The sequence below is a fragment of the Arvicanthis niloticus genome, chromosome 7 (genome assembly GCF_011762505.2).
Source record: "Arvicanthis niloticus isolate mArvNil1 chromosome 7, mArvNil1.pat.X, whole genome shotgun sequence".
In the NCBI taxonomy this organism is placed as follows: Eukaryota; Metazoa; Chordata; class Mammalia; order Rodentia; family Muridae; genus Arvicanthis; species Arvicanthis niloticus.
In genome coordinates this window covers 60,103,950-60,126,793 of record NC_047664.1, presented here as the reverse complement: position 1 = coordinate 60,126,793, position 22,844 = coordinate 60,103,950, and the positions used below count along the sequence as shown (strand labels likewise).

General features: G+C 35.5%; 1 protein-coding gene across 7 annotated transcripts in view; it reads right to left on the bottom strand.

The window, feature by feature from the left end:
• The window catches only part of Pcdh7 (protocadherin 7), a 393,437-nt gene that overhangs the window by 307,667 nt on the left and 62,926 nt on the right, over positions 1-22,844 (bottom strand). For 4 of the 7 annotated variants that reach the window (XM_076938505.1, XM_076938506.1, XM_076938508.1 and 1 more), the window contains exon 2: positions 20,289-20,348. The exons of the other annotated variants lie outside the window; for them this stretch is intronic. In XM_076938505.1, the coding sequence (XP_076794620.1) occupies positions 20,289-20,348 (60 nt within the window). The remainder of the gene's footprint in view (positions 1-20,288; positions 20,349-22,844) is intronic. 7 annotated transcript variants of the gene reach the window in all.

The following is a 22,844-nucleotide window of genomic DNA, read 5'->3' as shown; positions in this document are numbered from 1 at the left end:
GCTAGTGCAGTATTTACCTGGCCACCCTGTACCACAGAATCTTCAAAATTGCATCAAGAATCCAGCAATGGACAGTTGTGGTTGCAGGTTATTACGTGTAAGACACATTTCACATTCAACTCTCTAGTGATAGTGGAAAGATAATGGGTAGGGCGAGGGAAAGCAGATCATCCTTACAGTGAAGATTCTAACCAACTATGTGGAAGAAAAATTGTGATTAATATTAATTAATATTTTAATCTTTAGTTTGATGTTGCTATTATTTTTACACTGTAATCAGTGAACATGCCTCTATGGTCAAAGTCAATCACAAGACAAGTGATATTTATTAGCGCATGAGAGTGTACAAGTCCATCTGGGTCTTTGCTTCAGAATAGGTGAGAAATGTGTTTTGTATTTCTATGAGCAAAATCAAAGTAAGTATAGGAAGTGGTATCATGTACTTGCTTGTATTTCATTGCTCACACCTTTGGGAACTATCGATAAAATTAGATTCTTCTAATTCATTAAGCATATTAGTTACACAGGAGTCAAGTATTTTTTGAGCTTTAAGGCAATTTTCACCTCATTTTAACAGTTTCTTTAGATTTCATAGTTATGTCGAAAGAAAAAGTTTTCCAAAATTATGATCCTTCATGAGAAGTACAAATCCAAAGTCAATCTCTTCATTCATATCGTCTTTTACATATGTGAAGATGGTGTGTGGATATGCTTACCATAACATAATTATCAGAGATCAATGAATCACCCAATATCCAGTGTAGGAAAAAAATGTTTTAGAAATACAGTAACCAAATGGAAAAATAAGTGGGTAAAACAAGTGAAGCTCTTTAACACTGCAGGTTCTTTTATTTTCTATGTTTAGAAGTGACCCATGTGGGAAGAGCCAGGTAGGGGCAGAGAGGCTCGAATCCTAACGAATGCTACAGAAATGGGAAAGCAGAACACCATAATGAAAGAGGCAGGAAGCTGCTGCGAGGACGTGGCACTAAGCATGAGGTTTACTACATGATGGAGAGGAGGCAGACTTGCAGACCTTAGGGTGAAGAGGTTTCCACAAGGCGAGAATAACAGGTTCAAAGGCTTTGACATGGAAAAGCTTCTGGCATTTGAGTGACACATACAAAAAGTGTCAGAATGTCTTTGGTTTTGGTTGTTTTGTTTTGTTTTGTTTTGTTTTGTTTTGTTTTGTTTTGAATAATGCTAGAACCAAAAGAGTGAAGGTTACAGAGGCAGGCTGCTACATAATCAATGTATGCTATAGATTCACTTTAAGAGACTGGACTGTATTCTCACACTACCAGAAAAATATCACCGGAAATCTAGGACAGTGAAAGGCTATGTTTTCCGTTGCACTCTAGAGAGACCACTCCATGAAGAATGAACTATCGGGATTATAGGAGCAACATTGAAGTAGAAGAGGGTGTGATCATACTTTGTATAGATTTTTGATATGAATACAAATTACTGGTGTGTTGAGGTAGTATAATACAGACTTGAGGGTCTATTATCATGGTCTCTGTGCCCTTATCGTCTTCAAACTAGGTAAATGTCAATACTGTTCACGTATATGAAAAGAGCTTACGAAAGAAGCAAGCTGGCAAATTTCAGCCTAATTTCTGTTGTTAAACTCGAATACCACAGACCGCATAATTTAAAAGAATATAGATTTACTCAATTGAGAGCTTTGGTGCTTCATTATCAAAGGTTATATCTGGAGAGGTCCCTCTCTCTCCATAATTGCATGGTGGAAAGCATCACATAAAAAGGCAGAACAAGTCTGCTAGCACAGGTATCTTTCCTTTCTAAAAGCCAATCATGCAACTATGGGTGCCCTAAACTCACAGGCTTATTTAGCTCTAGCTATCCCCCAAAGGCTCATTTCCAAGCACTATGAGTGTAAGATTTTAGGGATGGGATGTCCACACTCATTACCATTCAATAGATATTAACTTTCAATGTGCATTTTGGTAAGGATTTCAAACAAATAGGAGGGAGTGATTTGAGGAAATTACCAGTGTTTCTGTCTTTGTCCTGTTGTTTGTGTAACATGAATACTCATTAGTTATTGAAGGCACCAAGCACATTTATAAACATTTCCATAATTACCCTTATTTAACCCCCCAAAATATTATGAAATACTTTCTGTTATTGTCCACAGTTTAGAGATAAGTGCCCAAGATTAATTAGCTAGCCTAATCCAAGAAATAATGGTTGACAAAGCCAAAGATAATCTGAAACCAGAAACTTCCATACCACCAGAAAAACCAAGTAAATAACTTATCCAGAGCAACATCCAGAGGAGAACCCTAGGAGATAATACAGAGAATCAAAATCTTATGGTCACATCATGACATAAGCATCTGATAGACCCAGCAAAGACGATTAATAAGGTTTAGTTGCCAACGTGGGAAATCCAAGTGACCATGATAAAACAGAATATTCCAGGGAGAAGAAATGAACAACCACTCAAATAGTAACATTAGAACTAGGACATTAAACACTGGCTTCAGCAAATGGGATTTGGTGACATTGCTAAGACTTTTGTCAGTATTAAAGCAAGGACAAAAAGCCCATGGAAGTAGATCAGGGAGACCCTAAGACCTTAAGATGTATAAGCACGTGAAGAACAACCAAGGGGCAATCCTTTGCCAAGCACAGGTGGAGGACATTGGAAACACAAGGTGATTAGTGGAGGAGGTCAGAGAGCCTTGTGGCTTAAAATACACTGCATAAAATACTTTAGGTTTAGTTGTAAATTGCCATGGCCCAGTGAACAGGAAGGAATTCATTGACTAGAACATACCACAGGTCAAGTACAAACACATTCTCTGTGTGGGAAATGTTTAGCTTCATTTACATGCATGACATGATATAATTGGTAATGACCCTGCTGCTTCAGTATAAAGATGGAAGGGGACACTCTCTGAAGCTTTTCAAACTCCCCAATGCCCTCCTAACGTTTGTCATATAAAAGCACTACATGTATGCTTGCCTCACTTGAGTAATTTGACAGTAAGTTTGTTATTTTTTTTTTCTTCTCTGGCCATTTCAGACAACTTGGATGCTTTGTTTCTCCATTTAGCTTCAAAATTCTTTCACCCCTATTCTTTAATAGTATCAATGTCCATTGAGCTTTAACAACTCACACTCACTGTCATGGAACTGTACACTTCTGTAATATCTAGGATGGTGGCATTGCCCCTTCTGGTCACCAGCACCACTGACCCACATAAACCTCTTCCTAAGTGCCAGCGGCTGATGACTTCAACTGCTTTGCTTTTCCAGGATTTAGCAGATCCCAGTCCTCCATTGCATGACTCCAGTCTCCCTCCAGTTTTCACTGCCCCCACCAATAACCATTTTCCACACACTTTCATGGGTGCAATTGATTTCTTCCAGTCCTTGACCTTCTCTCACAGCTGCCTTCCCAATCCTATTACCAAATCAACCCTGCCATCTGTGTGCTCTGTGTGCTCCCCTCTCCCTCCCAAGCTGCCAAGAGCTCCTGAGAAAATTGAATAACCACGCTGATTGACTCTGTTACAATTTTATGATTTCCCATGTCAGCTGAACCCCAAGCTGCTGGGCAGCTGGGTTACTCATTCCTCCTTGGCAGGTATTCCCATTCCATACAGCAGCTGCTCCCACCACACCCTCTTTGGGTAACCACCCACATCCTTACAGGCTTCATTCCCCAACACAAAAGTCCACCCCCTACTGAAAACATCCAGGCCATCAGCTGTGAACTCCACCCTGTGCCTCCTCTGTATCTCTATATTTATGAGTCTTTGATCATCTACACCTCTCTGGCACAATAGGGAAATCTTGATTATTTTAGGATCAGATCTTGGTGGCATTCCTTTGTATATTCCTTCCTGATGCTATCTATCTTCTTACCAGGTATGAATATTGACGAAACACTTAAACATCCTATCCTTATAAGCTAGTAGTTTCTCATTCTTCAATTTTGAATAACTAGAGTTAAGATTGGGCTTTACAGTAGATTCATTTACCTCTAAGCAAGTTATTTGACAATATGGGATATGATTCCCACACATTTAAGTTGAAGATGCCTAGTTCACTTTCAAGCTGTTATCTTGTATTCTAAGTTAAGGGCAAGGTGATTTCCTTTGAGAAAAATTGCATTTTACCTATGACTTTCGTCTGGTGGGTCTGTCATTTTGTATATTCTTTAAAAAAAATCTGGAAATAAGAAAATTCAGTATTCTCTGTATAAAGAGCATAGTTACTACATAAATTGATACATTGAGATTTCAGCCATTCAAGCAGTAATGTTTGAAGGAATTTACTCCAGATTTATTCCCACCCTTTTAAATGAAACAAATCTTTCTCTTTCCTGGGTATGCGATTTCAACTTCTACCTGGTGAATTTAACTTCATGGCTGTATTGGCTGGTTATATGTGAAGATGACACAAGGTAAAGTCATCCAAAAGGCAAGAACCACAACTGAGATAATGCCTCGATAAAAGGCAGCTGTAGGCTATTATCTTTTTTTTTTTCTCATAATATTTTTTAACGATTCTCTGGAAGTTTTACATCATGTGCTCCCTCAAATCCCTTACAAGTCCTTGTGACCACTGGCAAAAGAAATAAAAAAAATAAAAATAAGATAAAAGAAAATAGAAAAACAAACAAACAAACAAATTTACTTTGTGTTATATATATAATCATTGAAATAAAGTCAACCTCTAAGTGGCCTGTTTACAGCATTTTCTTAATTACTGAATGGTTTTCTTAGTTACAGACAGATGGAGGAGAGCCCAGCTCACTGTGGGTGGAGCCATTTCTATGATCCATAAAGTAAGAAAGCCGGCTGAGAAAGTTACTAGGAGATAGTCAGGAAGCAGCACTGCTCCACGGCCTGTGCATCTGATCATGCCTCCAGGTATTGCCTTCCCTGTCGTAGTTTCTGACCTGACTTTCATCAAGACAAACAGTGATGTAGAAGTATAAAACAAATAAAACCTTTGCTCCTGAACTTGTTTTTGGTCATGGGGTTTCATTATGGAAAAAGTAATCCTGACTAAGAAAATGGCTCACAAAATCACTTCATTTTAAGATTTTAAGTTATGAATTTTATTTCCATTGTTTGAAATGTGCCGTTAAAATCAAATGAGAAAATTTTCACAATGTCTTTTATCTGACACCTTAGTGACTAGGCAGGGTTACTGATCTTTTTCTATTATTATTGATATTTTATTGTAAGTTTTATTATGTCATTAAAATGACTGCTTTCTTTCTTCTTGTCAATTGACACTGGCTTGCCATTCAAAATTGTCTTATGTGAATCTTATGTTACCAAGTCATGGTTCATCAAAAGTAGTTCTCAGCCTTTCGCTGTGCTCTCTTGTAATATTGGATTCTTATATTCTCTCTCTCTTCCCCACCTCTCTCACTCATCTGTCTCTAGATGCAAATGGACTTGCAATTCCCCTTCCAAATCATTATCTCCAACATTTGAATTTTTAATTTTTTTAAGTTTCTTCAGCTTATTAAAACCTGAGGCAAACTTCTATGCTTTTCTCTTTTCTTCTACCATGTCCATTTGTCTAATAACTATCACATACCCATCTGTCCAGGTACCTCATGATCAATATCCAAGGTCAGAGTGAGTTTGCATGCCATCAGAAAATATGATCACACTCCATTCTATTCTCTGGTTCCCTGTAAAGAATCACTTTCTTCAGTGATCTTGCTATGAACTGTCTTTCACTCTATAAGGAGAATCATGATCTAATGGTGCTTACCTAACGGTGGCCAGCTATGAAACATTTAGCTTCTTTCAAATGCCTATAGAATGAAACAGAACTTCCTGGTATGAAAGTTCTTGAGTTGAATTCACAACATTCTTTCACCTTACACTGCCTGTCCTGTAGAGATTACGTACTTCTTGTTTAATAAATGATCAACTTTGAGATTTTGTTTATGGGTTCTTGTTGAAATGAAATGCCTTTCCTTCTAACTTACTTTGAGAAAATTTCATTTATTGCAGGTCCAAGTCGGTTTTATATATTTGTAGTGAGTCCCTCAGTAGAATATCTTTAGCTGGAATTAAATGCAAAAAGAAAAGAAAAGAAAGAAAGAAAGAAAGAAAGGAAAGAAAGAAAGAAAGAAAGAAAGAAAGAAAGAAAGAAAGAAAGGAAAGAAAGAAAGAAAGGAAGAAAGAAAGGAAGGAAGGAGGTGGGGGAAGGAAGGAGAGAGAGTGAGAGAGAGAAGAAAAAAGAAAGAAAGAAATGAAGAAAGGAAGACAAGAAAAAAGAAAGGAAGAAAAGAAAGAGAGAGAGAGAGAAGAAGGAAGGAAGGAAGGAAGGAAGGAAGGAAGGAAGGAAGGAAGGAAGGAAGAAAATAAGTAACTGTCCAGATTGTGCTCTCCACACTGAGAATCCTGAAAATTTCTATCACTGGGCTGCCTTTCCTTGTCTTCCTGCAAAGAGATATACAGTATAATATGTATAATATAATAGTAAGACTGTATATATTATTAACTTATGAGTTTGTCTTGTTTTATTTTTCTAAGAAAAAAAAGTATTTTCTATAAAATGCAAAGATGTGAAAATTATATCCATGTCAGGCATGGCAACATATGCCTATAATCCAAACACTCACAAGACTAAAGCAAAGGATCAAGGTTCTTTTGAATTTAAGACCAGCATAACTTGTGAATTTAAGGCCAGCTTACCTAACAGAGAAAGATCATATCTCAAAAAAACAAAGCAAAGAAAAAAAGTTATGTCTATATTACTTGATGCAGAAATTCTTTGTCCGAGAAGGAAAAACTTAACCATAAATTATCAAGAAATAATTTAGTAATATGTCACATAAAATCAAAGAAATGTATACCTGGAGATAATTAGAAAAAAAGTAGTATATAGAAGGAACAGTAAGACTTTATTAGCAATTTCCAGCCTTCCTAATATTTTGACCCTTTAATATAGTTAGTTCTTCATGTTGTGGTGACTCTCAAACCATAAAATTATTTTTATTTCAACTTCATAACTACAACTTTGTTACATATGAACTGTAATGTAAGTATCTGGTATGTAGGCTATCTAATATGCAAACCATGTGAAGGGGGCATTGGACCTCCAAACGGGTCAAGACCCACAAGTTGAGAACCACTGATCTAGACTATAGTAGAGAGGGAACACAGTGGATTTGTTCGACTCCAAGCCCATGACTTCAGCATAACCTCTTGGGCATGGCTTCCTTCAGATTACACTTTAACATCACAGAGACTCTTTGTCTCTTTTTCATTAAAACATGGAGATTTTTTACAATATAATCGTGTTTTCCATGTGCCCCAAATGCCACAAAAAATTTACTGTGCTAGTAAAAGTAAAACTCAATTCTGTTAAAAGGAGGGCCTGTCTCTATATTTGCAAAGCCTGAGTACATGTGGTTTTGTTGTTTTGTTGCTGACAACTGTAGTTACTCCTCTAGAAATGGGATAAATCTCCAGAGAACTGGCCTGCATTGTTTTCTACAGATGGCTCCAGTTTGGATCCATTACTTCATATCCAACATGAAGTGTGGCCACTATAATGGAGATCCTAAAAGGAAATATGTTTCAACTAAGCATTCAAATAAAATCTTTTAAGTGATGTTCATCTCCTCCATCCATATTTCTGTCTGTGTTATGACATAGACATTGTTTTTCCAACAATCCAATACTTCTATCCTTTTGTGTTTAGAGACCACAGTTCCCTGACTTCGATTTATTCCCAAATCAACTTGAACCACTTTAATATGGAATGGAATGGCTCAACTCTTTTTGTCTGGTTCCTAGTTCCTTTTATGCTATATAGCCTTGATAACTACTTATACAGCCACTAGCTCTCTGACTCTTCACATCATTTATTTATTACATATAGGTGACATTTATTTATTTTCCCATCCCTAAATATCTACAAAGAGGAGATCCTGAATATCACAGAATGTAAGCAAACAGAGCCCATGAGTGTGTCATCCACCATCTAATCCTTCCTTTTAATGGGATATGACCAAACAATGTACTTCATCAATTGAGTATATATTTATTTGATGGCTGACATTATACACTTTGTTGAATATCCCAGAAAACATGAAAATATCCCATTCATAGTATCAAACTAAAACTGACAGTAAAGGAGGAGTAAACATTAATCATATATGTGCTTACCTTCCTATGAGATATGTTAATGGAATAAAATATGTATACACTTGCATGCAAAAATAAACCATCATCAAAACTTAAGAGTTCTGAACATCATAAAACTACACACAAAAATTTGCTTATAATTAACGATTAATGATTTATTAATATGGAAAATGATTAATGAAAGAATCACAGATGGTGGTGTTTATACTTTTGTCTAGTTGAAAAGAAAAAAGAATTACAGGATTAGAGGGAAGTATGGTTCAGAATGAGTTGGCACAGAGCCTGTGAAATGGCTCAGTGGGTCAAGGCACTTGCTACATCAGCCTGATTGATGACTCGAGCTCAATCTCCTGAATCTTTGTAAAATTGGAAGGCATAACTGACAATATAGATTTGTTCTTTCGTCTGCACATGTATATCATTCCTGAGCACACACTCACACACATCGTATTCATACACACACACACTCACACACACTTAAATAATAAATTTTTGACCCTTTTTAAAAAAGAAATGGAATTAAGTGTCAGCAAAATCTGACCCTTAGAAAATAACCATAATTGCTAGAACACAGACATACAGAAATATGAAAGTACAGATGTAAGAGGGAGATTAGAGCCAGAGCAACAGGAGTCTAGACTAAGATATTCATGGTTTATTAGAAAAGAACCAGTCCTGAGTGTTTCTAAACTGAGTCATTTTGTCCTTGAAAGATCTCCAGGATATAAACAGGGCAGAATTGATGAGCTTTTTTAAATACCTGAATTTATGAAAATAAATGTCCACAACATTAAAATTAATTTAATTAAGCTCTCCCAGCCTAACTCCAATACATTTAATTTCATTATCCTGATTACTTACATACACTACCAGTAAATACATAAAAATTTTATGCTTTTATAAATGTGTGTTTTCATATACACATACTGGTTTACATGGTGACTGGGAAAATGCCGCCACTATTTTAGAGTATATTAATTGAAATAGCAGACTCAGCAGCAAGTGATGTCTCCAAAGGGATAAGTACAACCATCCATATGAAATGCACTTAGCCTCAAAATTCAACTGCAGCAGTCATCTGAGAAACAAGTTAATAGGAAAAATTGCAATAATTGATTTGATGATATTAAAAATTACCTATACCTGAACAATTAAAAAAAACCTAAATGATAAAATGTATAAAATTGCTGAAACTAATATTCTATTTAAAATTGTCACACTATGACCTGGCATGTTTGCACATGCCTTTAATTTTAGAATGGGAGGCAGAAACATACATGGCCACCTTGCCAACATAGTATGACACTTTTTAAAAATGTAACAATAAGAGGGGTGAAGACATCCACTTAGAGACAGGAGGGAGGAGGAATGAGATGAGGTACTGTGGGAGAGTGAACCAGGAGGGAGATAACTACTGGAGTGGAAAAAAAAAGTACTTTTCAAAATTTAACAATAAATAAATAAATAAATAAATAAATAAATAAATAAATAGATGTTTTACAACCTAGAAGTTTGATATACATCCCAGAAAATAAAACAAAGAAATAAAAAAGAAAAGTGGAGATGAGGACCTGAATTTACCTAATTCCACTGGTGCATCCTATTAGAAAACAAGTAACAAAAACTGTGAAATTGTTGCATATTTTCTTGGTATTTGTTTTAATGAATAGTTTCTAAACTCAGAAATCCTTGTGGAGGCAGCGCAGAGTAATGCATTGATCATCATTTTTATTATGTTCTCATTTACAAAAATTACCATGTTTTATAAACACATTTGTATGCTCCAAACAATTCTAAAACACCCCTTTGAAGCGATGCAAAACAGTGAGCTCATTTATTAAGGTTATAAAGTCTAAGCCAACAAATGGTTCTAAAAATCAGCTTTCAATTCCTGCAAACATTAAAGAAAATATGTTGTTAGACACTCCATGTTCTGGTTTTTATTCTGTTGCTGTGAGAACAAAAGCAATGCAGGGAAGGGAAGGGTTTATTTGGCTTACATTTCAATGCCATAGCTCATCAGTACAGCTAGGGTTTCCCCTTAACAGTCTAGTTGCAATCTACTATTGGAATCTCAGTCTAGTTTATGATTATGGTAAGATCTTAGTTAAACATATACCTGGTCACGGTTACTCATGTCTATAACTCTATTATACAGAACTCTGAGACCAGAGGATTTCTGTGGTTTAATGCCAGCATGGGCAGAAAATAGACTGTCTCAAAAACAAAAAGTAGATTGATAGTTGAGTCTATGGAGGTATGTATGTATGTATGTAGACTGACATACAGACAAATAAATAGACAGGTATTCAGACAGATAGATGCACTAACATGTGAGTATGTGCATATGTGTGTGATTTATTTGTTTTTATACAAGATAGCACTTACATGTACATAATATATGACTGACAACATTATATATTACATTCAGACTTCTTCAGAAATGTGGATTTTTGGAAGTAGCTGAGGTGTACCTTGTGTCATTTGCCTGACCCTTTCTACAATTAGAGCTTTCATTTAGTTGATTAATATGTGGCAGTTAATTTGGGCATGTCGTATATGAACTTATATAAAACATTATGAGCTACATTTTTATAATTCAATTAGTATGTTATTATCTTCATGTAAACCCAAGAGCAATGGAATAATTTTGCCAAAGTTGCTTAAAAATTGGTCCATAATTAATAGACTAAACTCTTCCTTGTTCAGTTTATGAACTATGTCCTTTTAGGTTTTTTGTTTGTTTGTTTGTTTGTTTGTTGTTTTGTTTGTTTTTAGACTGGATTCCCTATAGCACAAGTGGTCCAGGAGCTGGGTGAGATCTGGGACAATCCTGAACTCCTTATATTCCAGTTCAAACCTCAGGAGCATCTGAAATCCTAGACTGCATGCTAATATTCTGGTGTAGCAAGAGCTAAGGAAGAAAACTTAGAACCTTAGTATAATAACCAGATACTCTACCAACTGATCTATATTCCCTGAACCAATTATGACTTGAATGTACAGCTGTGTTTGATGTCTTATGCCTGTAAACCTAGCACTGACCAGGTCAAAGCAGGAGAATTGTGATGAGTTCCAAGACAGCCTGGATAACTTAGTAAAATCCAGGCCAAGACTCTAGAGTGAAACACTGTCACACACACTCACACAAACACATACATTCATATGCACATTAAAAATCACATACTCATTCACTTGTTTGAATGTATGATATGAAATTCATTCAAATTAGGAAGTTCATCAGTTTCTATAGCTCTGTAAACCATAGATTTTATAAACAGACAAGTGAAATCTAACTGAAAACTGAGATTGAACCTTTGTTTCTAGGCAATGAAGTGGATCCTAATGAAAACAGTTAAATAATGATCTGAGAAATATTACAAGTATTTTTCAATTAATTACATATATTTGTATGTGTACTCATATATGAACATATCTTTGTATTTGTTTCCTGAACAAATTTCATATCACGAATCTCATAGATTTGCATTCTAGAAAATATAAATTTTGGTCGACTGCATGTCATAAGTTAATGACCCATAGTATTCCTGTAATTATTATGGCCTTTGATAATTCCTACTAATGAAAAAATGGGTTATGTGAGAATATGGGTCAGACAAGTAAGAGAACAATGAAAACCTTAAAACCTTCTTCCTGATATGGTTTTACTAACAAAAAAAATATAACCTCCTATAAACAAATAGTTCCCTATAGAATAAATTTCATTAATGTAATGGTAAAATTCACATAATGATATATTTCAATCCTTTGCTTGATTTCAATCGTGAGCAGTGTAAGCCTTCCCTAAAATTTGTCTTGTTTCAGAGCTCCAGAGGAAAACTCCCATGGCCACTGTCGGCTGTGAAAGCCAGAGCCCCTCTTTTGGAAGATGACTATCGGACTTCCTAGGTACTTCCATTGCGTGTAATGGAGACAAATGCATACCATCTGAACACAGCATCACAAGGGAGGGAAGGGGGATGAGAGACCCTTTTATGTCACGCAAATTCTAAATTATTTATAAGTCACATTCTTCCTCCAAGCCTGACCAAAGGCAGAGGTAACTCTGATAGACGTTCCATAACGTTACCCTTTGTAAAGCCTGTCAATGGCTCTTAATAGAATCCTGTGAGTCACATTATACATTCAAATATCTGATTATCTTCATACCTGACTTTCATGTTTGCTCTGAAAACAGTGAGAGCTATATCTTTTTAATCTAAAAGAATCCTTCAGGCCTTGGTTTGTGGTCACTTAGAATTTATAATGTGGCTCATTTTACTACTGCACACAGAGTTAGTTCAAGCATTTGTTTTTCATGGAAGTATTTTACATTGTACAAGTCTTTTTTCAAAATGTTGCTTCTGGATTCACCGGGGGGGGGGGGGGGTGGGAAGTGGTATGCATTCTATTTTTAAAAGAACTATTTTTAATTCTGATGACACCTGACACATTCATCAACAATTGTGTTAAATTTTTTTTTGTTGTTCATTGTCTCCTTGAGAGTAGTACCCCTTGAGAGTACAATGGCTTAGGTCACAACATGAAACATCACGCTAATTAAGTTGTTAATTAAATGGTAGAAAAATAAAATAGATTGCTGTAGTACTTTGTTTTAACTTTCATGTCATTTCAACTAGGTACCCACTAATTTGGAATCCTCTAATCATGCTCTTTAATCCAAATGTTAATCTCAGATGGCAACAGCCCATGATTACAGAGTCTGCAAGCAAGATATAGATGGCATTTTATCTTTACATTAATGTTGGGGTGATGAATGACAAAACAGACCCTGTGTTGGTAACCACATTGTTATTCATTTAAACTCAGCTGAACTTTATCTAAAACTAACTGGAAGTTCTTCTATAAAGAATTGTAGCAACTTCTTAATGTAAAACAAAGCAAGATATTTCTGTGACTTTAAAGCAAAAGAAATTTATTTAAAAGACCCCTATAATTCCGCTGTTTTGCTCTGTTTTGTTTTGTTGTCCTTAATATTTTCACTGCTATAAAGTGCACACCTTTGTTTCAGAAGCATGACTATCACAATCAACTTTCACCTTTAAGTTTGAAATGGCATAAATTGTATTTGGTAAATAGAAATTTATTTTAAATCAGCAGAAAGTTTGTGTTTCCTAAGTGAGGCCATTTGAAATGTTTTATAAGGGGCCGTCCAGTTTCTGATGTTTCCAGAATACACATCCCGAATGTCTGTATCTTTCATGTGCTTGGTACACACAGGAGAAAAAAAAAAAAAAGAAAAGCCCATGCTGATCCTCCTTTAACAGATAGACACACGGTAAAGAAAAAAGATTAGAGACCTGAATCCCACTTAGATCCCACAAGGCACCAACACAATTGGGCAGCAGCAATTAGAAACTAGGCTGAACTGTACTTGTGCTTGGGTCTCAAAAATGAAAAAATGTCCATTTTACTTTTAACATCTGAGAACAGAGGTAGAAAGTGACTCCTTATTAATCATAATAATGTGAATTCTCCATCAGAAACCTACAGGAAAAAAAGCATAAGATCTGTTGTTATGGTTCTGGTAACATCCATAAAACACATGGGTTCCAACATCCATAAAACACATGGGGTCCAGCTCTGTCTCTTATACAGCAAAAATTTTAGCAACTGGCAGTCTAATAAAAAGTCAAGTTGGCTTTTCTTTTCAAATCCTCATGTCTAAACTAGGATATGAACTTAAAATAGAATTGTCTCTTATATGTGCTTCAAGATTACTACAGCACCATGTCTGAGGCCATAATTCCCAGGTATAGCTACTAATCTTACGTTACTGAAAAAGGAGTTTAAATAGGTGCCAACAAAAGTCATGATATTTGTTTAATCCTCTCCAGTGCTCCAGAAATCACAAAGTTTAAAATGAAAGCCACCGATCGGCAGATATTAAACTTTATCTAAAACAATGATTCATGCACATGTTTTGTTTCTATTTTGTATGTTCGAACCTTACCATCTAATGAACACAGCACACTAGATACTTAACAAATTCCAAAATAAAACCATCTTCATAAAATATTTCTTGGACATTTGCAGAAATAACCTATTTACCCCTTTTGTTCAGTAGTTTTCACTATATTTCAAAAATAATTTCTAATTTTAGGTCAATGATAACAGGAGGAACATCTACACCTTTTTGCTTGCTTGTATGTTGGTCCTCAAGCATTCCCTTTGAAGAGCTTCATCATTGTCTTAGAAAGACTTATTCATTGCTTTTCCAGTTCACTCTCACTTGTATTTGCTTGAGAAAAGTATAGCTCACAGGGGTTTCAGCACACCAGAAACTGATGGATTTCCCTGGAGAGCCCATGTCTGCTTGATTCTGCTGAGTCTCTGTAGGAGTCTTTCATCTCACTTTTTGAGAATGATATTAGCTCTGTCTTGGCTCATGAACATCCAGCACACCTACTCCAGTACATGTCGATGTCAATTATAAAAACACCATCAAGAAAATTAATGATTAGAAACATTGAATTAGCTCATAGTATCCCATCCGCATGCTGCCTGCATTAATCTCCTTAATCGGTTATAGCTAACTTAGAATGTAGGCACTTTTGTTAACTTTTTAAAGGTTGCCTATGAGCAAATGGAAGAAGAAAGGTATGTTTACGCAAATAGTCAGTTGGTAAATAATGTTTCAAATCCATGCAGTCTGATTCAGAGCACTGCCCTCTGAGCTACCTTGTGTGTAGCGTTGGAAGAGCCTGCACACTGAATCTCCACTGCAGTGTGAACTCCACTTTCTTTTTTGTATTGGATATTTTATTTACATTTCAGATGCCATCCCCTTTCCCCATTGCCCCCCCCCGAAAACCCCTATCCCATGCCCCTTTTCCTTTTTGCTTTTAAACACTTTTTTAAAATGTTAATCAAAGGCTTTATAAGTTTGGTAATGTTCAATCAGAAGTGTAACCCAATACCCAACCTAGATATATCAACTATCTTTGACTGGGGGAGACAAGAGAACATCTGCCTCCATGTCCCCAACCCCTTTTTCTCTCTTTCTCTCTCTCATCACCTTGCTTTTCCTCTCCTTTTTCTCCTCCTCTCCTTACTCCTTCTCTTCCTCTCGGTACTCCTCCCACCTTAGCTCCTCCTACATATCACCCTTCCTGTTAAAATAAAACTTTTCTCTCAAACTACAATTAGAGCATAATTATGCCAATTTGTACCAGTGAGGTACAAGATAGTCCTAATTCCCAGTCCATCATTTTGTTGACTAACCAGAACCTTTGTCATCTCTCCTAACTAAAACACTTAGTTCTGAACCTGGCTTTTTCCTTGGCTTTAGAATGAATGTCAGCTGAAATCCATCCATTCAAATCTTTTCTCTCAAGGTAAATAGGCAGGATTGGCTATGAGACTATAAGTTTTCAACCCTGTCAGAAATCCAGAATGGCTGGAACTCCACTTTCTTAAGGAATACAATTGTCATTTTCTTCAGCCCTCCTAGATTCAGGAAGCAAAATCTACATTTAAAATATTTTCAGTGTAAAGCTACATATTTATAGTAACATATGTTTAGCCCACAAAGCAAGTAAATTGGAAAAGAACTTTCCTTCTTTCCTGTCTACAGTATTTAAAGCAGATCGTTTATATAAAAGTCTATCTTTAACCAATATTTCTGGATGCTAGAACTTCAGATTGCTGTTTAAATCCATGGCAGGCAGCCTGATGCCTTCTCATGCTGATAGATTTGTGATCTAAGGAACAAAAATCTTTATCTCTGCACACCCAATTTCGGAACACAACTCAACAACCTCGTATCCTTGTTTTACAGTATTTTTGATCCTCAAAGTCTTGCGGCCAGGAGTGTGAGGAGTTGAATCAGTGTAAATACTCACACCCAGCTCTTTTTTTTGATAGGCTTGTAGTATAGATCCATATAGTAACTGAAACTCTGTCTTATTTTCCTAGCTGTATAATGCATATAGTGACAATGCTAGTGTCTTCATTTATGAAGTTGGCAATAATAAGCCGCGTAATTACTGCACTGACAGAATGGAATTGCCTTTTAGTAATTTCTGTTTAGAAGGTGATCTGAAATACACTAAAATCAGTTCTGTTTTTAAATAACTTTATGTATCACAACACAGTAGTAAAATAACCAGAATTTTCTTTAAAAAAAAAAGAAAAGAAAAGAAAAGCAATCATTGTAATCCTTAATGTTTTCTAATTTCAGTTTTTTCTTCAGTGATGTTTTTATTCATGTAAAAAAATCTGATCATGCATCTTTCATGCAACTTTTGAGCTGATTCTCATTCACAGCCGCTCCAGCACTTAGCACAGCAATCTTCCATGAGCAAATAGAGGGATAAGGGAAAGCCATAAAATTCTTAGAAAGTGACAGAAGAGAAGCTTAGAAAGTGGAGGCAGCCATGATGTCTGCAAACCTCCCATCTCACTGGCTAATCTTGTAAAAATCAATCACTATGATTAATTTTAATTTTGTCATCCAGATCAATTGTGCAAATAACAAGAAATTACAGTAAATGAAAAAGAGTTTCGTGTGACTAATTCTCCGAAAGGGAGGAGGGAAGGAAGGAAGGAAGGAAGGAAGGAAGGAAGGGAGGGAGGGAGGGAGGGAGGGAGGGAGGAAGGAAGGAAGGAAGGAAGGAAGGAAGGAAGGAAGGAACTACCAGCTATGTCAACTCTAATTACGAAAGCAGTACTGCTTTACAAGTCAGTGTGCTGCAGTGCGAACATACACATGACATATATATTGGATCTGCAGATAGAGAAATTTGCTTTCCTTTCCTTCCCTGTTTCTTGCAACTTCCACAGTTGCAGTAGTAGCAGGAATGTAAAATGAAAGTACTGTTTTGTGTGTGTGTGTGTGTGCTTTTCGACTAAACATTAATCTTGAAATTTTAACAGTCACAAGACTGTTCTTTCTGTCTGTTGCTTCCTCTAAGCAAAGAATTACCATTAGATGAAAGAGCCCACAGCAATAAACATCAGGGGCTAGTGTCTGCCACTCCTCTGAACTCAGTCACCCTGATCCAAGTCCAGAAATGCCTTTGAAGTCATGGAGACCTTTATGTGCAGATCAATCCTTGTGGAAATGGGGGTGGGGGGGGATAAAGAGCAAGAAAAACTGGTTCTCTTTCTCTAATATCTTGCCAGGGCATGCATTCAACTCTAGGCAAGACAAAATGTTTTGCTCCGTTGTAAAAGGAATGATTTTGTACTTGGGTGCTGCTTGCTTCAATTAACTTAGAGGGAAACTATTGATCCCAGAACATAATTATGTATACCATGGCATGTTTCCTTTTGGTTCAATCAAGAGCACAGTAGCAGCAACTGTGCATTTTGTTACCTTAGTCTTGAAGTGTGGGTTGTGCTTTGTGACAATTAAAGTGGAATACGGCATACCACTACCTTAATACTGAAAATCATTAGTTATTAACAATTGGATCAGCAGGAAGAATCAGTTTATAGAACTAGTAAACTATCAAATTTTAGATTTTAAAACTTAAAAATAATTTAACCAAAAGCTTATTAGACCTTGAATATCAAGGTTTCTCAGATTTGGTGAACTCAAAATCAAACGCAAATTTGCAAATGTTCGGGGCAGTGTGCTTGTACCGCAGAGATCAATGCATTGCATGGAAACCAGTACAAACAAATACATCTTCAAAACAGTTTCTGCACCCACTGTTCAAGGAACCTGGCTGAAGAGAGGGCAGAAAGATTCTAAGAGCTAGATATCCAAGAAGTTTGCTAGAAGACTCTGTCTTCTAGAAATGGCTTTGTAAACAAGGCCTGAACAATATCTGTAACAATGGACAAGTTGTGATGGAAGGGGACCAGTCCCATGGAACCCACTTCTAAGCAAAGACCCATAGGCAACAAATGACTGGTAGGAGAGGGACCACTAAGCTTAAATGATTTTCTAAAACAAAATGGTCAGCTCAGAAACCATATACACATAAGGAACAAAAACAGACTAGACGGGTTGTAATTATATTTTTGTGCATCTATACTTATATGTAACAATGATAATCAAAGAAAACGAGACTATTAATTTGAAAGGGTGACAATAGGAGTGGGAGGAACGTGGGTAGGATGCCGATGAGGAAAAAGGATACATATCTAAGATAAAAGGGTAAGGGGAAAATGATGTAGTTACACACACATATATGTGTGTGTAATATATTTATATTATATATAAGTGTAATATATTTATATTATATATAAAATATATATTTTATAAAATCTTTACTCTTCAGTGTCTAACCTCCTTATTCTCCAATAAATAGCAGTAATAGTAACATGTAGTATTTATCAAGGTGCTTAACAGAAATATTGATTAGGAAGCATAGGCGTATTATAAAGTAGTGTTCATTTTATTGTATTTGTCACAAAAAAATACTTAATATAATGATATAATCATACAGTTTGTCTTATAATTTATTATAATAGCATAAATAAAGACAAAAATCCCTGTAACATTATAGATAGAAGATTGGGTGCAATTGATTGTCACATAGAAAGTTGAGGTAAAAATTCAACTATAAAATTAATCAGTAAGATAAAGAGAAATGAATAAAAGCATCAAAGGAGATCAGTTTCAAAATTTTATGGCACACGATGACTACAAAAAATACGTTCATCTGTTTCAAATATATACTACCTGATTTATGCTAACATAAGATTATTTATTACATATTTTATGTTGAACAAAGGTAAAGACTAAATGCACATAACCTAGTGACAGAATAAAAGGCTATAATTAAGAAAACAAATATTTCTCTAGTCCCTTCTATATTAACATCCATGATTCATCCATGTCCTGTCACTTTAGAAAACAGTCTGAAGGAGTATAATATGCATTTTCAGCTGCCTGCACACTAATTTCACATGAGTGACACTCATTATTATCAGACATCAGTACCATCTTAATATAAATGGCTCAATCACATCAAATATCATATTTAATTGAAGAAATTCTGCAGTAGACATCCTATATTTAGAATCACTTGCTTTCTGAGTAATAATCATTAACAATAACAGAAAAAATGCCTTAGGACAGTTGATGTGACCTCTTTACATTCTAGGTAACAGACCAAAGTGCAAACGCTAATGGTTAAATTTTATCTCCTTCCACACACACCATTGTACACACCTACATTCACACTCATATAAAAATCTGGCTTCAGATTTACAGTGTCTTTCCTTGAGGAATTAACATAATAATGCAAAGAGCTTCTTGCATGCAGCTCATTCTTGTTTGTTTGCTAGTATAGATATATGCCCTTCTGTACACACATGAATGAATACAACCACAAATTTAAAAGGCCAGTTTCCTATTGACATAATGGCCATGCATCCTTGAACACTTATGTGGCTAATCCTAAATTCATTCAGAAGTGACAAAAAAGATTTCTAAATACATTGGGACCTAACTTCTTTTTCTACAACATCATAAATCATGTTCAATGGGTACCAGAAAAACCTACATTGTATTTCCTCTCAAGTCCTAAGTTCCTCACTTTCCCTGATTGGCAGTGGTGTATTTTCCTTAAAGCTTTATTAAATACCATTAAATAGTCTAATTTCCAGAATTCGGTCCTGAGGTTTACACTTCCACTTCTTTGTTGATCTAGCGCAGGCCTTGATGATTTCTACATAATGCATCCAATGAGTTCAAGCTAGGGGAATGAAAAGGTGTTTAAAGTAATCTCCATCTTAATAAGCAGAAAGCAGAGCAGGTGTATATGCCCACTCTTGAGTTCATTCAGTTGAGAAGTGAAGAAAGAATTTCCTGTTCTTCTTTTCACGTTCCTGAATTTGGTGACATGAGTCTCTCCCCACAGTAATCAATAAAATTGCAAAACCTTTCTCACATCCCTCTTTAAGTCCATATTCAAATCTTCATCGTTCTCATTTCATTGCTAAGTACAGTCTGATTTCTTTTAGCAGAACATGTGTGTGTGTGTGTGTGTGTGTGTGTGTGTTCTTCAAAATTGGGGCTTCATTTTAATGAGCTAGTGATCTTGCCCCGGGGGAATCAATTTCTTTCTACACAAGACAAATCCGGGTCTATTAAGATCCAACATTTTGAGTTGGACCTTGGCATATATTTCACTTACGAGCACATACATTGATTTTACACGATTCCTCAATGTGGCCAGGTGGGTTCGTGGTCTGCACTGTATCCACCTATAAAAAATACAAAAATATATGTCTGCTTTACAGGGGTGTGAGTAGGGTTTTGCCAGCCTAGTTGCAAAGCTTGAACTGCATATCTTGGCTAAGGGTATTCTTTCCTTCTTAAAGATGTATTTGCGGTGGCCACGACCTTTTTCAGAAGTTACAGAGACATAGCAGTTCTCACTACAATTAACAACCCTGGGGCACCTAAATCAATACAGCTGGCTAATCCCAAGGATGCTGTCTCTGTCAAGATATGTTTGGTTGGTATAAGAATCATTGTGTTAATTTTGTTTCAGGGTTCAAGCTTTTCAAGGCTATGAAATGTCAAGGAGAGGGAGGATGGAGAGCGCAGAGGCTATATTCTATAATCAGAACAGAGTGATATGGTAATTATGCTGCAGATGCTTCTGAACTTACACATCCCGGAAGTGTCAGAGATGTGAGCTAGATCTAAATGTTCACACCCTCCAAGTAGCTTTCGCTCTAAATGAAATTATGATATAGCTCACTCTCTCTTCATAGAAGCCCTGCAATTTACATGTGCTGCACAAATGGACTGCTGATCTGTACTAAACCTGAATTACCCTGTTCTTCAAAGTCAAGACTGCTGTCAGACTGTGTCCCATGCCTTTTTATCTAGTTTGCACAAATAGAAGTGACGGTACTAGGCCTTCAGAATATTTTGGTGCTAATGTAAGCTTTAAATAGTGTTAATTATTTTTCTGAACTTGAGATAAATCAATAGGCCAATGTTCACTTTCTATGCCAGAAACTATGCAAAGTGTTTTCTTTTCAGTTTGATGTCACAAATGATGATAGTAAAACCTTTAGTAAGCTTGAAAATCACTGACAGAATAATGTCATTTTCGGAGTGTAAACACAGTGAATAAAGTTCATGACTCAAAGTGCTTCAGAATGGGGACAAGGAGAGAAAAATGTTTAATTTAACTTCCAAGGTCACAACTTACTTGCATGTAAATACAAACCTAGGAAAGAAGTAGATGCTGTCTTCCCCTGACTGCTTGTCAATTTATTTATAAAAGTTATAGTAGAGAAAAAGACTGACTTCTTGGAAAATTAACTGTGTTTGAGAGGAAGATTTATTTTGAGAAACACTCTTGACAGTGAGATATATTATCTATATAAGTTTACAAGTCTTTAATATGTCAAAAATGCTTATTAAATATCTATTTCAAGAAATATTTTTCTCTAAAAAAGTTCATTATTTGTAAGATGTTTTGATCAATTGAAAAATCATATCACAGGTATATATAATCTAAATCATAAAACTAATTGGATATACTTTTTCTCATTTTATAGGATTATCAGTACACATTTAATTCAAGCACCTTTACTCAAAATGTTTGAAAAATTTCATTTTATGTTCTATTTGCAAAACAACTTATAATCACCACATAATCATAAAGCATGCAAACATTCCATCTGCCCATTCCGTGTCCTTTGACCTTCCAATATATGACATGTCTTTATAGTACTTACGATACATTTAATGGTTTCATAGTTATTCACTTAATGCTTCTGTCATATTCAAGGCTACAGTGTCCTCCCTGAGGATAAACATCCTGCTCACTCTGCCTATTCTTTCCCAGTATCTGAATATGATGGGTTGTTAATACATTGTGTTAACGAATGGATGCATTATTTGGGGAATGATAACTAAGTAAATCAAATTACTGTCATTCCATGATATCATAGATGCAACTTTGAAATTTTAAAATTGTGTGGACATTCTTTCCCTATATTATTTGTCATATGACTTTTGGTCTTAGAACTCAGCTCTTCAAAATGGCAGCAAATGCTATATGCTTTACTAGCACATTTTAATCTCAAACTGTTCTATTTCGTAAGTTCAGTTGGACAATATAAAAATATTATTACATTTCTTTTTATCTTTCTCTTGTGAGAATGATTAATTTTTCTTGAAAGGTGATCATCTGTGCAGTTTTCTGCAAAGCTTCTTAATAAATCAATGACTAAATGAAACATTTAAAAAAATAAAAAATCTACAGAGTTGAAATGTTTAATGTTTTATTTTTTTTCAAAGATGACTTATAATTTCAACTTATTATCATACCCAGGAGTAACACATTTAAATAATATATGCACCATCCTATCATGCAAGATAATGAAATCCCCTTATTAAAATGTTACTCAGAACTATGTGACAATTTAACTAATTGTAGAGAGGTGTTTGTGGCCTTGGCTTTGATGCATAGAAAAATACAACCATATACTTATATTCTCCTGTCACTAGAGTCAAAATAGATGAATTCTTTCATCACTATTAAATATTAAAGTTTAAAAACAAAACTGCATATTTCAAATCATCATTGAGCTCATCGTGAATCATTTGGGAAGCACAGATCTGAAAATTTTGTTGGGGAGAGTCTGAATAAAAATTTATGTTACCTGGATGTGTTCGCTTTTATTTGAAACAACTAATTAACATCAACCTGAACTCAATTTTCAGATAACCACTGC